Source organism: Nyctereutes procyonoides, unplaced genomic scaffold, assembly GCF_905146905.1.
Source record: "Nyctereutes procyonoides isolate TBG_1078 unplaced genomic scaffold, NYPRO_anot_genome, whole genome shotgun sequence".
In the NCBI taxonomy this organism is placed as follows: Eukaryota; Metazoa; Chordata; class Mammalia; order Carnivora; family Canidae; genus Nyctereutes; species Nyctereutes procyonoides.
The window spans coordinates 24974492-24995247 of NW_026575037.1; the positions used below are offsets into that span (position 1 = coordinate 24974492).

The 20756-nt window shown below is 62.3% G+C and overlaps 1 protein-coding gene across 2 annotated transcripts; it reads left to right on the forward strand.

Annotated features, from left to right (window-relative positions):
- Positions 1–272: 272 nt before the first annotated feature.
- Positions 273–18804, forward strand: INAVA (innate immunity activator). Of its 2 annotated transcripts, none has more exons than XM_055319311.1 (10): positions 273–1673; positions 4037–4185; positions 5253–5377; positions 5522–5638; positions 6638–6857; positions 9658–9711; positions 10545–10755; positions 10993–11163; positions 13000–13624; positions 16909–18804. In XM_055319311.1, the coding sequence occupies exons 2-10, from the start codon at positions 4131–4133 to the stop codon at positions 16999–17001; spliced, it is 1671 nt and encodes a 556-aa protein (XP_055175286.1). In that variant the 5' UTR covers positions 273–1673; positions 4037–4130; the 3' UTR covers positions 17002–18804. The 2 variants fall into 2 exon arrangements, with proteins under 2 accessions (XP_055175286.1, XP_055175285.1); XM_055319310.1 differs by having other exon boundaries at positions 277–1673; positions 10990–11163.
- Positions 18805–20756: the final 1952 nt, after the last annotated feature.

Sequence of the window (20756 nt, forward strand, 5' to 3'; positions counted from 1 at the left end):
GAGGGTGTGTACAGGGATGTGAAGGTGCGGGGGCATGGGGGGCTGTGTGTAGGGCCCGTGGGGGATGCTGGGGAGAAGGCACACAAGAATTGTGCCAGTGACACAGCTCTGCTCCACAGGAGATGCTGGGGGGAGCAGACTTCTTCCATCATCCCAGCCCTGGGGAATGGGGAAGGGGACGAGGTTTGGAGGTGGGGGTGGAGGTATGCAGCTGGGGCGGGTAGCAATCCAGAGCCAAGTTGAGGTGCTGAGACCCCAGGGTTAAGGGGTGCCGTGGGAGTATCGGAGAAAGGGAGGTGGTGAGATGAGGCTGTGAGGGGTGTAGTCCTTAATCTCCTGTACGTCCCCGTGTTGTCCATGGCGTAGCAACAGGTGGCCTTAGCCCTTGCTTCTCCCAATGAAATGGGCTGACTTCCGAACAGTGTTTGGTTGGCTTGAGGATCAACGGGGTAGGAGACCTGGAGGCTTATTATCTGGAGAGAACAAGTTCCATTTTGGTCTCTGGTTCCTCATGATTGGGGCATGGGCTGAGATACTGGGGTCACAGTGGCTCTCCTGTGGAGCAGGGGCCAGGACTGGGGTTCAGCTTAGTGCTCCACACACCCTACTGAAGGGATGGATGTAAGTAATAAATAGGCTGTGATGATCCGGGGGGGAAATGTCTAGGATGGAGAGAACACTCTTGCTTTCTTTAGGACCCTAGAGCCTTCCCGTGTGGAGTTCCATAGTTATTGCCTTGCCTGATGTTTTTGTTTTGTTTTCTTTTAAATAAGCGGTAGTTCTTCTTTTTTTTTTAAGATTTTATTTATTAGAGAGCACATCTGAAAGAGAGAGAAAGAGCGGGGCAGAGGCAGAGGGAGAAGCCGACTCCCCGCTGAGCAGAGAGCCCAGTGCAATGGGGGGCTCCATCCCAGGACCCTGGGATCATGACCCGAGCCCAAGGCAGACGCATAACCCACTGAGCCACCCAGGTGCCCTTTGCCTGAAGTTTTTTTAAACCTGATTCGAGAAAGACAAAACTCAGGCCTTGGTCTCCATTTCAGTGGATGGAATGAGCAAGGACCTACTGTCGCTTTGTCAACTTCTTGCTGGTATCCCCATGGACAGTGGACCCTCCCCCTACTTCTGGGGGCCTTGTGTGCCTTGATTTCTGGAGAGGGAAAGTGAGGGTCAGGGGGGCAACTGTGTACCTAACAGCTCACCATGTTGCATTAGGGTCCCTTGAGGCCATGAAGACGTGACCCCTGTTGCCTTCTTCTAGGGCTCCTCCATGGGGAGCCCCTTTCTCCCTACTCACCCCCACTCCCCTGCCCCCGGAAGTGCAGAGGCCCAGGAGCTGCCTGCTGGCAACAACAGCCACAGCCAGATTAGTTCAGGGAAGGACTTGCTCACCTGCTCCTCCCCTCTGACTCAAGTCCTAACAAGTAACCTGGTTCCCCTGGGCCGGCAGGCGGCCTAGGAGGAAAGGCAGGCGGGCCAGCAGGCGGGCCCAGAGGGAGGGGCGGCCATCGCGGCGGCGGCAACAGCAAGTGGAGCCTGAGCCAGGTCACAGAGAGAGCAGGGGAGGCCGGCCTGTGGCCTGGGACTCCCTGCGGCGACATGCGACACCCCGCAGCCCCCTGACCTGGGAACAGGGGCTGTCCCTGGGATCCTGGACTCAACCCCAGGAGCAGGTGAGGGCAGGGCAGGGTGGAGCAGGTCTTTGGGGCGGAGGGGCAGGCTGGCCCCAGGGGGCGGCGGGGAGCCCCTGCAGGAGCCAGTGGCCGCCACCCCCCTTCATCACCACCCCCCCTTCCTCCTTGTGTCTCAGCACAAGACGATGGGGGTGCTGCTGGGCCCAGATGCGGAGCCTTTGCTGTGGTCCCCTCAGTCTCCACTGGAGAAAGGGAGAGGCCCAGGGCCTGGCTTTGGGGACACGGCTGTGGCGGGGTCCTCGGTGGCTCGGTCTGGGGGCCCACAGCGCTGGTCTTTCCCTCCTCCCTCTTTGCCTCTCCTTTCCTCCTCTGCCTTCTCCGCGGACCGTGTTGGGTTAGGGGTCGCCCCCGGTGCCCCAGCTGCCTCCTTCCGACAGACTCCTGGGCGGCGGCTGGAGGGGAGCTGAGCGGGGTCCCCGCGAGGGGCGGCCTCGGGGCGGGAGCGCGGTCTCCTGGCTGCGCCACGAGGAACCAGGAGGAACCAGGGGGCTGCACGGAGCCTCCCAGTCTCGGGGTTGTGCTCTTCGCTCTGCTCGGAGCCCGAGTCAGCCCAGCGTCAGACTGGGGCGCCCGGACCCCAGCAGTGAGGCCCGGAGGGGAGGGGGGTGCCGGGCCCCTCACCCCCACCCCTCCGTCGGGGCCACTCCACAGCAGCAGCCAAGGAGGGAAACGGGGCGAGATCGCACAGCTTCCCCAGGCAACTCCTTAGTGGTTAATAATTAATTAGCAAGTGTGACTAATTAATGGCTTCACTTGCACTTTACCTCCCGGCTCCCGGCTCTGGGGGCGCTGGGGGCGCTGCCGCCGCTGGGGAGGCCACAGGCTGCCCCCGGCCTGCCCCCGGCCCCGCACAGGTGGCTCTCGCACCAAGCCCCAGTCCTGGCCGTCCTGGCCTTCCAGAACACGGGCCGTCTCCCTCTTTGGCATGTTTGCAAAGGCCCCGCATAAACTTTTTTTTTTTTTTTTTAATCCTACCATCCATTCTCTGGACTTCCCTGGAAGATTGAAATTCCAAAGGGCAGGTACATACTGTCTTCCGGGCTGTTTTTATTGTTGCTCACGGTACTCTGACGGGTACTCTGACGGGCCGTGTGGTTTATGGGGTCTATAAAAGTGCTCGATGGTTCCTGCTCCTCCGGTCTCGGGAGGCAGAGGTCCTCCCTCCCTCTCCTTGCCTCGCTTGTGCTGTTTGCCCAAAGCCTGCTCCCCGCTGCCCTTGGCTGGTGGCGGGTGTGTGTGTGTGTGTGTGGAGCCCACTCCTCCACCCTGTGGCCCTGCGCCTGGGGAGGCAGGATAAACTCCAGACAGAAACTCAGCAGGACTTTTGGACTGTTGCTCAATGGGCTGACTCAGTGAGGAGGTGACTGGGCTCTCCTTCCAGATCGCCCGCCGGGGCTCCACCCGCCCCTCCCCACCTCTGCTCCAGCCAACAGCTGCCAGGCCCTGGCCAGCTGGGCCCCGACCAGGGGTGTGACCAGGGGTGTGAGCTCGGTGAGATGCGAGGGGGCGAACAGCAGGTGTTGTTTGGGCGTCTGGTGCCGGACCGGGCCAGAACACACTGAGATTATCCCTGTGCCACCCAAGTGGCCCCGGGAGGCAGGGGATGGGTGGGCTCCTTCTGTCCTCGGGCAGCGTCCGCTCTAGTCACAAACCCCCCCACTCCTCCTGTGACCCTGACACACACACACACACACACATGCTGGGTCTCCCCTGGCTGTGGGGTCTAGGGGGTCTCAGCCGACTCCTCCTTGAGGGGTCTCCAGACACAGTGGCTTGGGAATTATTTCAGGGCTTTGGGACAGCTCTCTGGTACCTGCCTTTGGACGAATACCCTGGTCCAGAGGACAGAGCAGCAGGACCCAGTGCCCACCCCCTTCTTGAGGTGCTGTCACCCACGGGGGCAGTGGGACAGGCCTCTGCCTCCTGGGTCCCCAGGCTGAGGACAATCAGCCCCATGGGGATGGCTGTGCCCTAAAAAGACATCTTCCCTTTCTGCTCTCTTTCCTCCTTGCTTTGCCCTCCCACCCATTTTTCTCATCCCATTCCTTTTCATTCTCTTTCTTGCTCTTTTCCTTACCCATCTCCCCAGGCTTAGTGGTCCTGTGGCCACGGAAGGAGGCAGCGGGGGGCTAGGGTGGGCGCAGAGAGCCCCCCCAGAACAGGTTTGCTGGTGAGGCCCACGGAGGCTTCTCTGCAGCACCTCCAACACTGAGAACCCCCCACACCTGTCCCAGAAACGGCCCTCACTTCCTCTCCCCCTGCCCTCAAGCATCTCATCTTCCTAAGCTCTCTTTGGAACCAAGAGGTTTCACGCGCAGCCTGTTTTATCGTTCTCTTAAAAGCTGGGGAAACTGCAGGCCACCGCCACATCCTGGCTCAGGTTGGGAACGGGGTCACCCCTCCCTCCTCTGTGCCCCCGCCTCCCAGAAATCCACCATGGAGAGTAAGGATGAGGTCAGCGACACCGACAGTGGCATCATCCTGCAGTCTGGTGAGTGGTTTGGGGAATCCCGCCGGTGGGCCCCAGGGCTGGGAGGCCGAGTGGCTGGAAGCTGAGTAGGGGGCAGGTGGGGCGGGTGGGGGAGGCCTCCGCTGGGGGCTAGACCCTGGAGGGGCTGCAGTTTTTCCTAGATGGCCCGGCCTGGAGGTCTGATCCTATCTGGAACAGGTCTTCTGGAACAGGGCACTTCTGGCCCTAGTGATTACTAAGAAGTAGAAAAATCTTATCTGGCTACTAGAAAGGGCCTGTCTCTGGGGTTGTGGCCTGAGTCTGTGGGCCTAGTCCTGACAGAAGAGAGGAAAGAAGCAGCACGAATGTGAGTGAGAGAGAAAGAGAGAGTGGCAGAGAGGTGGTGGAGGAGGGGGACGAGGAGGACACGGATGATGGGAGGAGGGGGGGAGGGGGAGGGAAGGAGAAGGGGGAGACAGAAGAGGAAGGGAGGAGGGGGAGGCAGGAGAGGAGGGGAGAGAGGTGGAGGAGGGAGAGGAGGAGAGAGAGGTAGAGGAGGGGGGGAGGGAGATGAGGAGGAGGAAGGGGAGGAAGAAGAGGAGGGGAGGAGGAAGGGGAGGTGGAAGAGGGGGAGGAGGGGAGGAGGGGGAGGTGGAAGATGAGGAGGGGGACAAGGAGGAGGAGGGGAGGAGGGAGAGGGGGAGGAGGAGGAGAGGAGGAGAGGTAGAGGAGGGGGAGGAGGGGGGATGAGGAGGAGGGGAGGAGGGAGAGGAGGAGGGGAGGAGAGAGAGGAGCAGGGGAGGAGGAGGGAAGGGAGGAGGGAGAGGAGGAGGAGGGAAGGGAGGAAGAGGAAGGGAGGAGGGGGGAAGAAGGAGGAGGAGGGGGAGGAGGGCCGGGGTGGTGCTGGCGGCGGGGCTGCCCTCCCCTGGCCCCTGCGGGCGGCGCGAGGCTGTGCCCCGGCGTGTGTGCAGGCGCCGCGGCGCCCGGGACCGCAAGGGGGCATGTGGGGGCGTCGCGCCCGGAGCCGGTGCTCCCCCGAGCCGGTGCTCCCCCGAGCCGGTGCTCCCCCGAGCCGGTGCGCCCCCGAGCCGGTCCCCTGCCGCCCCCAGGCCCCGACAGCCCGGTGTCCCCGCTGAAGGAGCTGGCGCCCGCGGGCCGCGAGCAGCAGAGGGCCCTGGAGGCGCGGCTGGAGGCGCGGCTGGAGGAGCTGAGGCGGCTGTGCCTCAGGGAGGCGGTGAGGGCTCGGGAGGGCGGGAGGGCCGCTGCGGCTGGGGGGAGCCCGCTTCCTGGGGGGGCCTGGAGCCGGCTGTCGGCGGGGGGCGGGGGGCGGGCAGGGGTGCGGGCGGCGAGCCGGCGGGCTGACGCGGCCTCCCGGCAGGAGCTGACGGGGCTGCTGCCCGCGGAGTATCCCCTCAGGCCCGGGGAGAAGGCGCCCAAGGTGCGGCGCAGGGTCGGGGCGGCCTACAGGCTGGACGAGCGGGCCCTGCGCGGAGAGGTGAGGCGGGGAGAGGGGAGGTCGGGAGAGGGGAGGCCGGGAGAGGGGAGGGGAGGCGGGGAGAGGCGAGGCAGGGAGAGGCGCGGCGGGGAGAGGCGGGGAGAGGGGAGGTGAGGCGGGGAGAGGGGAGGCGGGGAGAGGCGAGGCGGGGAGAGGCGAGGCGGGGAGAGGCGAGGCGCGGCGGGGAGAGGTGAGGCGAGGCGGGGGAGGCGAGGCGGGGAGGGCGGGCGGGGAGAGGCGAGGCGGGGAGAGGCGAGGCGGGGAGAGGCGAGGCGCGGCGGGGAGAGGTGAGGCGAGGCGGGGAGAGGCGAGGCGGGGGGAGAGGCGCGGCGGGGAGAGGCGAGGCGGGGAGGGAGGCGAGGCGAGGCGGGGGAGAGGTGAGGCGGGCGGGGAGAGGCGGAGGCGGGGAGAGGTGAGGCGCGGCGGGGAGAGGGAGGCGAGGCGGGGAGAGGTGAGGCGCGGCGGGGAGAGGTGAGGCGAGGCGGGGAGAGGCGCGGCGGGGAGAGGCGAGGCGGGGAGAGGCGGGGGTGAGGCGCGGCGGGGAGAGGCGCGGCGGGGAGAGGGTGAGGCGCAGGCGGGGAGAGGCGAGGCGGGGAGAGCGCGAGCGGGGAGAGGCGAGGCGGGGGGAGAGGCGAGGCGGGGAGAGGTGAGGCGCGGCGGGGAGGGGAGGCGGCGGGGAGGGGAGGCGGCGGGGAGAGGCGAGGCGGGGAGAGGCGCGGCGGGGAGAGGCGAGGCGGGGAGAGGCGAGGCGGGGAGAGGCGAGGCGAGGCGGGGAGAGGCGAGGCGGCGGGGAGAGGCGAGGCGGGGAGAGGTGAGGCGCGGCGGGGAGAGGTGAGGCGCGGCGCGGCCCTGCGGGGCGGCTCCTGAGGCCCGGCCGCTCCGGGCCCGAGGTCGGGCGCCCCCCCCCCCCAGGACGGGCACCCCCGGGCCCCGAGGGCGGGGTGGGGCGGGGGCGCGCGCGGTGCTCCGGGCCCCTGCCCCCTGCCCCCTGCCCCGCAGGACCCGCTGGGCGGCCTGGAGCGCGAGCTGGCGGTGCAGCGGCAGATCGCGGCGGCGGCGCGGCGGCTGTGCGGCGAGGAGCACCTGAGCAGGCAGGCGCGGCGGCAGCGGAAGCACGAGGTGCAGCGGGAGGAGGAGAAGCTGAGGGCGCTGCAGCGCTGCCTGCGGGAGCGGAGGCGCTCGGCCGGGGCGGCCCCCGCCGCGCGGGCCCTGGGCCGAGGTGAGCCGCCGCCCTCCCTCCTCCCCTCCCGGGGAGGCAGGAGGTTCTGAGACCTTCTGGGGCGCTCGGCTCAGGTGAACACAGAGCTGTAGAGAAGAAACGGGGCGTAGCGCGGCCTCTCGCCCTCCAGACCAGAGCGAAGGACCCTGCGCTGCGCCCTCCACACCCTGCCTTGCCGTGGGCCGAGGGCCGAGGGCCGGGGCTCTGATGTCCCTCCCGGGAGCCCAGCAGGAGGCGGCCCTAGCAGGTGGTTCCAGCTCTGTGGCACCCCTGCCCAGCGAGCTTCCCCTGGAAGGAGGAAGGAGGAAGGGATCAATAATTAGTAGCTGAAAGGTGTTCTGGATTTAAAAGAAAAAAAGCAAACAAGAAAGAAAGAATAAAAAGAAAGAAAGAAAAGAGAAGAGAAGAAAGAGAAGAGGAAAAGCCACCCTGCCCCCTTGGTCTCCACACAAGGCTTATTCGACTTAGAGTAATTACTAACTATGCAAGGTGGGAGTAATTAGTACCCTGCAGGTGGCAGGAGCGGCCAGGTGCTAATAAACTAATTTACCACAGTGAACTTAAGGAGAAAGTCCCCGCAACACACACCTGACTGTCGTAGGTGCTCAGGATGCCTTTGTTGACTGACAACACCTGCCCTGACGTGGGACTCGATCCCGGGACCCCGGGGTCATGACCTGAGCCGAAGGCAGACGCTCAACCACTGAGCCACCCAGGCGCCCCTCTACTAGAAGTTCTGTAATGAGGGAAATGTTCTGGATCTGTGCTGTCCAATGCGGTGGGCGCTAGAGGCCACTGAGCATTTGAAATGTGCCTGGTGTGACTTAATTTTATTTCCCTTTAATTAGCATAACCCCACGCAGCTAGTGGTGACCTGTTGGATACTGCGGCCTTCGAGAATGCTCTGTTTGTGAGGATGATCTCTGTAGTCCCTCCCCACTGGGCGGGCCTGCTGCCACCGCTGGACCGAGGGCAGGGCGAGGCTGACCCAGGCCCGGGGTTGGGGCAGTGAGGCTGAGACAGGGAGCAGCTGTCGGAACGGCTAGTTTGGCTCCACCCGTGCCTTACCTCCTCGAAGGCAGGGGTCTCCAGATGACCCTCACCACATTGCACTTTTTTTGGCCAAAGAATCTGGCCAAGGATCTGCTTGTTTTTTATGAAGCTTAGGGATGAAGGGAGACGATGTCTTTCTTCCCAGACCAGACCGTCAAACCAAAACCCAGGACTCTAACCCCAGCTGTATCACTGGGCCACGACAGGAACAGTCCCACCATGTCTTCCACTTGACATCTGTGGGAAATAAACTCTTTTCTTTATTCTCCAGGGTTTTGGAAAAGATCAGAGGCAGAGAACCAGAATTCAATAAAAGGGTGTCTCCTCATTTGAACCCCAAAGCAGAGGCTAGCATGGGAGGCTGGCTGCTTGGGGGTGGCCCCGCTCCGTGGGCAGTATGCCCTACCGGGTCTAAGAACTACTCTGGGTAGAGTTTTTATTTCATGTAAGTTGTGGAGCAAAGGTTGACAAGCTTCTGTAGAGGCTCAGAGAGTAAATATTTTATGGGCTCCGCGGGCTATAAGTCCCTGTCAGAACCACTCAACTCGGCCATTGCGGCTCAAAAGCAGCCAGACCGTATGTAAACAAATCTGTGGCTGTGTCTCAATAAAACTTTATTTATAAAAAGTTGGCTAACTGGATTTGACCCAAGGGCCCGTAGTTTGCCACTCCCTGTTGTAAAGGATTTGGAATTATTTACTTTCTTAGAACTTTCTGGATAATGATGCATCCGATGTTAGCTGACTGGAGAGCCGATAAATGGTAGTGGTGATGAGCCAGACTCTGGTCAGACCGTCTGGGTTTGAATTCTGACTCAATCACCTTTTGGTGGATTGACCGGAGTCACGTTACTCAATTCCTCCAGACCTCGCTTTTCTTAGCTATTACGTGATGATAATAGCATTTACTTACGGGATGGTTAGGACGATCACATGAATTAATATATGTAAAGTACTTAGAAAAGTATTGGCACGATAGAAATTTTAGCTGTTGTTAATGTCCCTCATCATTGTGATCAACCGTCGTCGTCAAAAATAGTGAATTCTGTCCAGGTCACATTACGAGTATTCTCAAGGTCTGAAGGTTTCAGTTTGTTCAAGGGCAACGGCAAATAGGGGCTCCCTCGGATTTCTTGGGTCAGCACTGCTGCTGTACGGCGCATAAACGTCATACTCCCATTGCCCTCGGGTCACTTGTCCTATCACCACCTGAAGAACCTTCCTTATCTAGCCAGCCCAATGTGAACTGGTCCCACAGCCCTACAGCTCCAATTCCCACTTTGCACCACTTTTGGTACTGGTAATGCAGGACTTCTCAGATTTGGGGTCCTTGAATTGAGTTGTATTCATAATCTCAGAAGCCTAGAAAAGTTAGGAAAATCATTTTCATCCCAAGGACCTTCCAAAACGACACTTTGCCTTTCCCTTCCACTGCCAGGAAGCCCTGCCAGAGGAAGCTGTGGCTTTTTTGACAGATGGAGAAACTGAGGCCCGGACCATTGAAATCATTTACTCAAGGTTGCCCAGCTAGTGGCAGAGCCAGGATTAAAATCAGGCTTCCTGTCTTCTTGCTCCTAACTTTTTTTTTTCTACTTCCAAGTAATAAATTCACATCCAATATAGTATTTAGTACATAGCTGGTATTTCCTGATAAGGGATGCTATCAGGAAGGGGGCGGGGTCAATCCTGTTAGCCCAGATCTGTGGGTTGATTTCCTCACCTCCTTCTCTCCCCTTTGACTTTCCCAGAGCTCAGTGCCTCAGATGACAGCTCCCTCTCCGATGGGCTACTCCTGGAGGAAGGTGAGAGGGGTCGTTTGGGGACTATTGTCAGGGCTGGGCTCCTGTTGGAAGACGGTGGGGGCGGGGGGGCTTTGGCAGAGTTCACTAGTGAGGACTTCAAAGGGGGAATGGAGAGTCCGTGAACTAGGGAAGGCAGGGGTGCCGGGCGGGCTCAGGGTTTCCACTCCTACTTGATACTCATTTCTCTGTGCCCCTGCGAGTGTTCATTTGAGGGTGGGAATGTGCTGACCCTCACCCATTCTGTAAGTTCAATCATTTTGGCGGGGGAGGAAAAGGTGAATTCTAGGATAGCCTATGGGGTCGGGGGGTGGTCCCTGCCTTCACCCTGGGACATTATCTCAATAGGCACCTGACCCTTAGAGCCATCTGGCTGCAATCGTTGCCCTTTTTGGATGGAGAGTAGCACACAGATTAAACACCCTGTTTATAAACCTTAAGGATGCTCAGGGTCAAGGTGGACCAAGAGGGTAGTGCAGTCCTGCCTAGGGGAGGGCCCAGGTCAGTAAGGGAATAATAGCACACATGGGCACAGCATGAACAAGAAAAACTGGTAAGCAGAAAGTAGCTGCAGACGTGGTAGGAGGAGCAAAGATTAGAGGGTGGAATAATGGGAGTGAAGGAGAGTCCATCTGGGGAGGCTTCTTGAAGGAGGCAGGTGTAAAACAGAGCCGTTGAGGGAGGAAGTCTCAAAGGAGCAGAAAACGTTTTTGAGCCTCTGAGCCTGGAGCAGCCGGACAAGCAGCCATGGCAGGAAGAGCAAGGCAGGGCCACGGAGGTTCTTGTTGGGCCAATTTTCCAGCCACTGCCTTCACCGAGTTCTTCTTACCCTGCAGAGGAATCCCAAGTGCCAAAACCGCCCCCAGAGTCCCCAGCTCCACCTTCCCGGCCTCTCCCACCCCAGAGCCTCGAGGGGTTGCAGCCAGCAGGATCTGAGGCTGGGGGCCTGGAGCGGGCTCCCATCCAGAACAGCCCCTGGAAGGAGACCAGCCTGGACCACCCCTATGAGAAGCCCAGAAAGTCTTCCGAACCCAATAGCGAGTCCAGGTCCGGGCGGGGAGGAAGGAGAGCAGGCGGGATGGAAGGAGGGCCGGGAGTAGGTGGGGCAGGGGTGCGAGGAGGGTAAGGCATGGGAGACGGCCCCTCCCCCTAACTGTGATGGTGGGAGGAGTGGGTTTTGGGGTCCCCTTCCACTGTGCCCCCTTCCTCTGCACAGCTTGCAACTTGGCCCCCCTCAGTGGAGGCGTTCTTGCCGCCGACCCGTCTCTAATCCTTTTGCAGCAGCCCAGCCACCACACCCCAGGATGGGCCCAGTACCTCCAGCCTGTGGCTGCTGGAGCCTGCCTCCTACCACGTGGTTCCCATCCGCAGTGTTCCTGGCCAGCGGCAGGGCCGCACCAGTGCCCCAGCCACCCCCGAGATGCAGGGGAGGAGGGGCCAGTCGCAGTCTCTGAGGTAAGAGATGCAGGGCAAGGAGGGACCCACTATGGAGAGCTTATATGTGCAGGGTGGTGGCTTCTAGGGTATAGGTGGGACCATGGGTGATGTGTGGCTCGTGTTGTGGCTTCTCCCAAGGGTCCCTTCTTGGGGCACCTCTCAATAGAGGCCGTGCCACACAATCAGCAAAACCAGAGGCAAGTCATTCGCGAAGCAAGCTGTTTTCTGCACAGAGCAATTCATGCTTTCTCCCCCTAGCCATACTCTCTTAGGGCGAGAGAATGTCAACACTTTTGTAATTGTTTAAGATTGTTTTATTTACCGGTCACTGGCAGCAGATGTTCACTTTCTCACCTGACGTGCAGTCGGTTCTCATCATCCGCAGTAGTTTTATGTCCATAAAGTCACTGCAAACACTGAATCCGCAATACTGAACCACTGCTCCTAGGGAGAATGTAGGGTTAGGCTCCTGAGAGCTTCTGGTCACACATTTTTGTCGACTGATCAATACATAACTTTGTTTTATGTTTCTATTAAAGACTCCTTATTTAATATATATTATTGACTCATTAGCATTGAACTCCAATAGCACCACAACACATGCCTGAATAAGGCTCATCTAATACGTGTATTCTACAGAGGGCACATCGTAGCCTTCCTGGACTTCCAGACACACTTCCGCACTATGCTAAGGGCTTATTTTATTTTATTTTATTTATTTTTAAAGGGTCATTTTAAACAGTAAAGTCACTAAGGAGAAGCACAAAAATACAAAACGCTAAGTAGATTGTGGAGAGGACACTCATTTATAGTATGAAAGCCAAACAAGAGGTCAGAGCATCGCTGTGTCCGCTCTCAGCTGAGATCGTGCTATTGGGCATCTCAAAGTTTTCACCATTCTGCGTGTGTCCACAAATGACCACCAGCGTTGTGAGTGTTGATGTGGCTGATTTTGCAAACACAGAATCTGCAAATAATGAGAATCGGTTGTATGTTGACTTTCCAGGCATTTTACCAATATTCTTATTTTATTTTTTATTTTTTTTTTTCGTTTTACCCATATTCTTGGTGATGGTCTCCGGGCCAGAGATATGACAGGAAAGCCCCGGGCACTCTTGCTGGGCTCTTCTGTCAGTTTAAATTTGCTTGTCAGGCAGCACGGGATGGACAGGGTGCAGCTTGGAACCACTGCTCTCAGGTCAACAAGGAATTTTATATTTTACATACTTCCAGGGCTGTTTTACAAACAGTGCTTTGTGCAGATCTGGGCAGACACGGCTCCCCCTGGAGCACATTATCAGTGAGGGCTGGACTTTGGCCCCGGGGGTCCTGGGTTGCTGCCCCTGCAGAGGGGCAACCCGACCTGCAGGTAGCACCCCGTATTAGTTCGGTAGCGCCCCGGTAACAAGGACCACGGAGTGGGTGGAGGCTGGCGGTCTCCAAGATCCGGGTAGGCCTGGTTTTTTTCTAAGGCTGCTCCTTGGCTTGTGGACGGCGGCCCATGTGGTTGCTTCGAGGGTCTGTACCACGCGGCTTTACAGGTGCCGCCTAGAGGCCTGCCCCTGTCTGCGTGAGCAGGATGTGTGTCCCCAAGGGGGCACAGTGCCACAGACCACAGAAGTGTGAATGCAGCACGAGGGACTTGCTGCAAGGCACCTGAGGCCGGGAGGGTCTGGGTGTCTGCCTTGGGGAGGTCTGACCCCAGCCCCGGCCTGGGAGCCCCGCCTCCTCTGCTGGGGCCTGGGCGGTTCATCCTCGCGCCGCCCCGAGGCCCAGGGGAAGAGCCTCGGCCCCAGACGCCCCCAGACGCCCCCAGACGCCCCCAGACGCCCCGACTCCGTGCCCCCCCCCCAGGACGGACTCCTTCCGGGCGGGTCCCGAGGGCCGAGGTCGCAGCGCCTTCCCCCGCCGCCGCCCCACCCACTACACCGTGACGGTGCCGGACTCCTGCTTCCCCGCCGCCAAGCCCCCGCTGCCGCTCGCCGCCTACCACTCCTGCTCCGAGGACAGCGGCTCCGACGTCTCCAGCATCTCGCACCCCACGTCCCCGGGCAGCAGCAGCCCCGACATCTCCTTCCTGCGGCCCCTGTCCCCGCCCCGCCGCCCGCCGCCCCGCGGGGCCTGGGCCGCGCTCCGCCTGCAGCCGCCCGCGCCCTTCCCCGCCGCGCGCTACGTGCTGGTGGCCGAGGGGCCCCTCCCGCCGCCCGCGCTGGGCCCGGCCTACGACGCGGAGCCGCTGCGCTGGCAGCGCCCGGGGGCCTCCCGCAGCCGCCCGGGGCGCTCGCCGTCGCTCCGGGACAGCCCCGCGGGCCGCGCGCTCAGCAGGGCCGCCGTCTCCGAGGAGCTCAGGTCCTGGCACGAGCGCGCGCGCCTCCGCAGCGGCCGCCCGCACTCGCTCGACCGCCAGGGCGCCTTCCGCGTGCGCAGCCTGCCCCCCGGGAGGGAGGGCTGCGGCCGCGCCCCGGGGCCCCGGATGCAGGTAGGACGCACGGGGGGCGGGGGGGCTCGGGGGGCTCGGGGAGCTCAGGGGACTTGGGGGTCGTGGGGGCTGGGGGGGTCCCAGGGAGCTCGGGGGTCTTGGGGGTCGCGGGGAGCTCAGGGGTCATGAGGGCTCAGGGGTCACGGGGAGCTCAGGGGACTTGGGGGTCGTGGGGGCTGGGGGGTCCCAGGGAGCTCGGGGGGCTTGGGGGTCGCGGGGGGCTGGGGGGTCACAGGGAGTTCAGGGAGCTCGGGGGTCATGGGGGTTTGGGGGGCTCAGGGGTCACAGGGAGCTCAAGGGGCTCGGGGGGCTCGCGGGTCACCAGGAGCTCAAGGGGCTCAGGGGTCACAGGGAGCTCGGGGGACTTGGGGGTCGTGGGGGCTGGGGGGTCCCAGGGAGCTCGGGGGGCTTGGGGGTCGCGGGGGGCTGGGGGGTCACAGGGAGTTCAGGGAGCTCGGGGGTCATGGGGGTTTGGGGGGCTCAGGGGTCACAGGGAGCTCAAGGGGCTCGGGGGGCTCGGGGGTCACCAGGAGCTCAAGGGGCTCAGGGGTCACAGGGAGCTCGGGGGACTTGGGGGTCGTGGGGGCTGGGGGGTCCCAGGGAGCTCGGGGGGCTTGGGGGTCACGGGGGGCTCAGGGGTCATGAGGGCTCAGGGGTCACGGGAAGCTCAGGGGACTTGGGGGTCGTGAGGGCTGGGGGGTCACAGGGAGCTCAGGGGGCTCGGGGGTCATAGAGAGCTCAGGGGTCATGAGGGCTCAGGGGTCACGGGGAGCTCAGGGGACTTGGGGGTCGTGAGGGCTGGGGGGTCACAGGGAGCTCAGGGGGCTCGGGGGTCATAGAGAGCTCAGGGGTCATGAGGGCTCAGGGGTCACGGGGAGCTCAGGGGACTTGGGGGTCGTGGGGGCTGGGGGGTCCCAGGGAGCTCGGGGGGCTTGGGGGTCGCGGGGGGCTCAGGGGTCATGAGGGCTCAGGGGTCACGGGAGCTCAGGGGACTGGGGGTCGTGGGGGCTGGGGGGTCCAGGGAGCTGGGGGGCTTGGGGGTCGTCGGGGGGCTCAGGGGTCATGAGGGCTCAGGGGTCACGGGAGCTCAGGGACTTGGGGGTCGTGGGGGCTGGGGGGTCCAGGGAGCTCGGGGGCTGGGGTCGCGGGGAGCTCAGGGGTCATGAGGGCTCAGGGGTCACGGGAAGCTCAGGGGACTTGGGGGTCGTGGGGGCTGGGGGGTCCCAGGGAGCTCGGGGGCTTGGGGGTCGCGGGGAGCTCAGGGGTCATGAGGGCTCAGGGGTCACGGGAAGCTCAGGGGACTTGGGGGTCGTGGGGGCTTGGGGGTCACAGGGAGCTCGGGGGGCTTGGGGGTCGCGGGGGGCTGGGGGGTCACAGGGAGTTCAGGGAGCTCGGGGGTCACGGGGGTTTGGGGGGCTCAGGGGTCACAGGGAGCTCAAGGGGCTCGGGGGCCTCGGTGGTCACCGGGAGCTCAAGGGGCTCAGGAGTCACAGGGAGCTCGGGGAACTTGGGGGTCACGGGGAGCTCGAGGAGTTCAGGGGTCACAGGGAGCTCAGGGGACTTGGGGGTCACAGGGAGCTTGGGGGGCTGAGGGACTTGGGGACTTGGGGGTCATAGAGAACTCAGGGGTCATGGGGGCTCAGGGGTCACAGGGAGCTCGGGGGCTTGGTGGGGCTCGGGGCTCACAGAGGGCTCAGGGCTCACAGGAGGGCTTGGGAGGCTCGGGGTTACAGGGGCTCAGGGGTCACAGGGAGCTCAGGAGGCTTGGGGGGCTCAGGGCTCAGAGGGGGGTTCAGGGGGCTCGGGGGTGATGGAGCTTGGGGGACTTGGGGGGGGCTCGAGGCTCACAGGAGGGCTTGGGAGGCTTGGGGGTCACGGGGGCTTGGGGGTCACAGGGAGCTCGGGGAGCTTGGGGAGCTCAGGGAACTCGGGGGGCCCTGGAGGCTCAGGGGTCACGAGGGGGTTCGGGGAGCTCAGGAGGCTCAGGGGGCCCAGGGCCCTCAGCTGGGGAAAGGGCTGCGATTCCAGCAGCTCCCAGAGCACAGGGCCAGGAGGCCAGCAGGGAGGTGGCGGCCCGATCCAGCGCTGAAACCATTTCCTCCTGGTGTTGGGAGGCCCTCGTGACCCCCCGGGCCACCTCCTGACTTTGCCTCGGCTCAGGGGCGAGCACCCAGGTACTGGGCTGGAGGTAGTAACCCTGGGCGGAGCAGAGGAGTTTCTCCTTAACCGCTCCACGCTCCACGGGCGGGCGATCCGCAAAGCAGATAAGCCTCAATTGGTAATCACAAGTCCAATCTGAATTAACTCCCAAATTTCCTGACTTGGAGGCTCAGGACAAAGAGAGTCTGAAAACGTGTTTGTAGACGCCAGGACCTGCGATTGCCCGTGGGTCCGTGTCCTTTCGGGGCAGCCCTGCACACCTCAGGGCGGAGAAGCCCCGTGGCTGGTGGCTAAGGGCAGGGACTCTGAAGTTAGGCTAGGGGGTTCAGGTCTCAGCCCTGTGACTTGGACGTGATAATGAGCGGACAACTGTCCATCTCAGGGGGCCACGAACTTTAAATGAGTTCTTATGTGCAGAATGATCGGAGTAGCGTGTGGAAAGGGCTCGTAAGTGGTACTGTGGTGGGTCAGGGACCAGAGGATGAGATAGAGCACTCTGACGAGAGGTGAGGGTGTCTGCTCTGGTTTCGATGGCTCAGGTTTTCATTCTGGAAGTGGGGGTAACACACGATTCCTGTCCTCTTTCCCCCTGGTACGGAGGACTCCGCAGGGGGTGTGCTCCAGAAGTCACCAACAGGCTGCTGCTTTGAGGCCCGAGATTCCGAGTCGGCCCAGCTGCACGTCCCTCCCCCACCCGCCAGTTCTCTGGGCTGCAGCTGGCATCCTGGCCTGGCATCCTGGCCTGACAGCAGCCTGGCCCTGGTCCCAGGCCGCACCCTCCAGCTGATGTGCTTTTGTTATTCCCTTCCTGCCAGCTTGGACCTGTCCTAGCCCAGGCCCAGCCCATCCCAACCTGTCCGACAGGGAGGGTGACAAGAAAGTGAGCCCAGGAGAGGCGGGGAGGAGGAGGCCAGGGTGCCTGTCACACCCCAGAGAAAGCTGGGGTGGGAAATAGATAAAGGGTGATCAGTCACTGGGGGACGTAGAACCTCCGGGGGCCGGGGCCGGGGCTGAGTGGCTGGGGGCGTGTCCTGAAGGGACAGGGACGGCGTGCCTGCGTTTGCTGTCTGGACATTTCTACCTGGTTTGCTCACAGATCTCTCCTTTCTTCCTGACTCTGGCAGGTGGCCACAGTGTATGTGCCCCGGAGATCACCCGAAGGGGCCCCCGTGCAAGTCTTTGTGCCTGAGAAGGGCGAGATCAGCAGCCAGGTGTAACCAAGGCCAGTGTCACCGTGTGCCCCAAACGCCTTGGCCCAGTTGCCGGAAAAGACTGATCCACAGCGGGGCTGGCGCTGAGCCCTCCCACCTTGAGTGCCTTCTTCAGCTCCTTTACCCCCATCGCAGGTCGATGAGCCGTGGCTGAGCCTTTTTTTTTTCCCCCTTTTTTTAATGGTTTTTGTTCAGAATCCCTGGCGTTAGGATTTATATTTTGTGATTTGTCCTCAAGATCCCTATAATATGATGATGCTTTATTCCCCAGAGGTTGGTCTACTAGACTTGAGGCCTTGCCTGTCTGATGGCATTTGTCTCCTTCTGCAAGACAGGTGGCAGGGGACGCATGAGGAAGAGGGGGCCACATTGAGCTTCCTCACAGACTCTATCCTCTGGCTCAGAGAACGTCCCCAGAGAACAGCGCCTGTCTCCCTGCAGCTGGAGGCATGCTAGTGTGGCTCCCCTGCCCCCAGTTTCCCAGAGAGCTGGGTGCTGTCGGGGTGCCTGGGGAGGGGGTGAATCTCCTTCCCCCTTTGTAATGTGCTCTGTGATGCACACAGGAAGTGGTATGGCAAAGATCATACGTCCCGGTGGAGTGTTGTCTTCCTGGAGGGACCCCACTATTTTTCTCACCCCATAACCCCCCCCCACACACACATACGTAGGGGTCCCAGTCACTCACCATATGCCTTCTGTGCCTTCTGGGCTCCTGCAACCGCTCAGACCTCTGAGCCTTGAAAGTGAGGCTTCACCAGATTGTAGCATTCGGCAGCCCGGGCTAGGGGCTGGCCTGTGCTAGCCCTCGTTTGGTGGAGGGCAGCTCACGCTCTGACCACCTTCTCTGGGCATCGGGAAGGCTTGCAACCCCACCTTTTTCATTATAGTCCTAAAAGCCACGCCTTCCAGATAATTTTGGAAAGGCACCATGTTTGTGGCATGTTCACATGGGAGGAGGTGGGGGTCACTGCCCCTTCTACTCCTCACCCAGCTTTGCTTCTGCTCTGAGACTGGATTTCCTTGAAACGGGGCAAGTCCTTATTTTTACAAACAGGGGAATACTCACGCTTAAGGGCGTTCACTAACGGTCCCATCCGCTGAGACTTGAGCAGGCCTGGAAACTGGTTGTGCTCAGACCATCCCATAGTCCCTGGGTTCTCATCCTAGAGCCCTTTTGCCCTCAGATCCCCTGCTCCCAGGAGAATGCACCGAGCAGAGGCGAGGGAGGGCTGAGTTCTGGTTCTGCCCCTGCAGAACCCTTTCCCCTCCAGGGCCCTGGACTTGCACAGAGACTACGAGAACAGCTTAAACCTCCGAGAACACGGATGCCTGACCCTGGAAAAACACACTGGACAGAAGGCCGTGTCGCCAACTGCGCGAGGTGGCCGAGGGGGCGATGTAGGTGGCCTGTCAGAGGAATGTGGGGAAGAAGAGAGCCTGAGAGGCAGCACCTGTATTTCCGTCACTGCGCTCTTCCCACATCCTGCAGCTCCCCCACGTTTGGGGTGGACTGTGGCCCCGTTACTTTCCGATGTCCTCCTCTGGATTCTGTTCTTTCGTTTTGTCTCTAAGCCCCTTTCACGGGTGTACGGGCAGCTCCCCTCCCTGTGTCCCCCCGGGAGCCCAGAGCTCCCCTAGGCTGAGCCAGGAGACATCCGAGCACCCCACACACGTGAGCGTCCTTTATGTTAACTTATTGGTCCTGGGCGATGCCTGGTACAGTTGCAGGGGCTGCCTCCTAGGCTGCGAGGCTGGAGCTGTGGGGGTGCGGTGCCAAGTATGTCAATAAAGTCTGTGCCTTGTGATGGATCGAGGTGATGACAAGGGTTCTTTTGTGCCAAGTTTCTGAGCAGAGGTTCTGCCCAAGACGCCTGCCTGGAGTGGCTGGGTCCTGGGGTGCGTGGGGTGGCCGGGGTGGTGGAGGGGGGCCCCCAGGTTCTCTACCTCCCTGATAGGGCGCAATGAGGAGCAGCCCCTGCTGGAGGGCATGCGGGGGGCTCTGGGAGCCCCTTTCTGGGTGGCGGGAGGGCGCTGCAGCTTCAGGGGTCCCCAAGGCCTCCGCCGGGGTTGGTGAGGGTCCCCCTCGGGGAAGCTGGGGCTCTTGCCCACCCAGGTGGAGGTTCCGGTGGGAAGCAGCGCCTCCCGCAAAGCGGAAAACTGGGGAGCGTGGGGTGGCGAGGAGGGCGCCCCCCCGCCCCCCCCCAGGTGGCCCCCTGCACCCTGGCGGGCCCTGGGGCGCAGGCCGGAGCAGGGGGGCCCCCCCGCCTGGCGCACTTCCCCGCCTGGCCTGCAGGGGCCGCTGCGGGGCCCGCGAGCACAGCGCCCCGGAGGCCACAGAGCCTGGGAGGCCGAGTGGCGTCGGGGCGCCCAGGGCGGCAGGTGAGGGCGGGCGGACGGACAGACAGACGGGGCAGGTGGCTGGGGGCGGGGTGGGGGGCAGGGAGGGCTTCGGGGACACTGGGAATCTGTGGGCTTCGGGGGCTTGGCTTTCTTAGGCCTGATGGGCGTGGGGGGCCGCATGGGGGGGGCGCAGGTGGAGGGAGGGGGACTCCAGCGGTCCCTGGAGGAGACCGCACCTGGCCGTGGACCTTCACCTTCGCTGAACTGCCCACAACGGGGTGCTTGACCCTGTGCTGCAGGCGGCTTACTGCCCTCCCCCAGTGGGGGGTGACCCACCCAGGGCACCACCTGGCGGCGGAGGAAGCCCCCCAGCACAGGATGGCAGAGGTGGGCTAGCACGGGGAGACAGAGGGGAGGGGTGCCCAGGCTCTTGGAAGACAGCCAGCAACGGGGTACACGGGTTGGGGCCCGGGGTGCAGGGCGGCGAGGGAGCTGGCTCAGGCCGTGGCCTCCTGGTCCACAGGCAGGCGTTCCCGGGCCGTGTCTGGGAGGGGCAGACATGGGGGGGCTCTTAGCTCCCTTACCACAGGCCAGACCCCGACTGTGGACTGGGGAATGGGAACAGAGGCCTCCGCCACAGCTTTCTAGGCTTTAGCAACGAGACGCCCAGAGGCCTTTCGGGTCAGAGGCAGAGGACGGACCCCGTGGGCGCTTGGCTCTGCATTTCAGACAGTGGCGAGGCCTCCGGGAGACCCGTAGGCAGGTCGGGGTGACCCGGGGCCCCGTATCTTCCCGTGAGGAGGGAGAGGGAAGCGGATGGTGGGAGCGGGCGCTGGTGCGGCGCAGCCCGTCCCTCTTCTCATAAACGGTTGCCTCCTGCAGCTTCCCTAGGACGGAGCCCCCGGGGCCCGACCCGGCTAAGCGGCCTCGTGGGCCTCATCACGAGCTGCAGGCTGCCGCCCCGAGGATGCAGATGAATCCACATCCTCGGAAGCCAAAGTCCAACAGAACGACTTTTTCGCAGTCGACTGGCCAGTTCCCTTGGAATCCTAACTTACGCGGTGAGCAGCTGGCCTTGGACCGGGCTGTGTTTCAATTCACTGCAGTCCCAGAGGGGATGGCGTTGCCCGGCGCCGGCGTGAGGTGTCACCTGACGGGCACGAGTCTGTCCACCCCTGGCTGCCCCCTTCACAGCTCCGGGCTCTGTTCCCTGTCCGTTTTCAGACCTGCCTCCACGAGGAGCCTGGAGCTGGGGAGGGAAGACGACACTGGGGCCTCGTTTTAAGGCTCACGGGGTTCACGGCTGTTCGGGGGGGCCCGCTCCCACGGCCCTGCCGTGTTCCGTTGCCACGCCTCTCTGTTCTCAACCGAACAGCCAGCGTGATCTTGTTAAACAGCAGTCGGACCACGCTGCTCTTTTA

Bases quoted from the DNA above. Each gene is read 5' to 3' on its own strand.
- INAVA (XM_055319310.1), top strand. From the start codon at position 4,131: ATGGAGAGTAAGGATGAGGTCAGCGACACCGACAGTGGCATCATCCTG. The intron at 5,378-5,521 runs GTGAGGGCTCGG...GCCTCCCGGCAG, and splicing joins GGCTGTGCCTCAGGGAGGCG to GAGCTGACGGGGCTGCTGCC. The intron at 10,756-10,989 runs GTCCGGGCGGGG...ATCCTTTTGCAG, and splicing joins GAACCCAATAGCGAGTCCAG to CAGCCCAGCCACCACACCCC.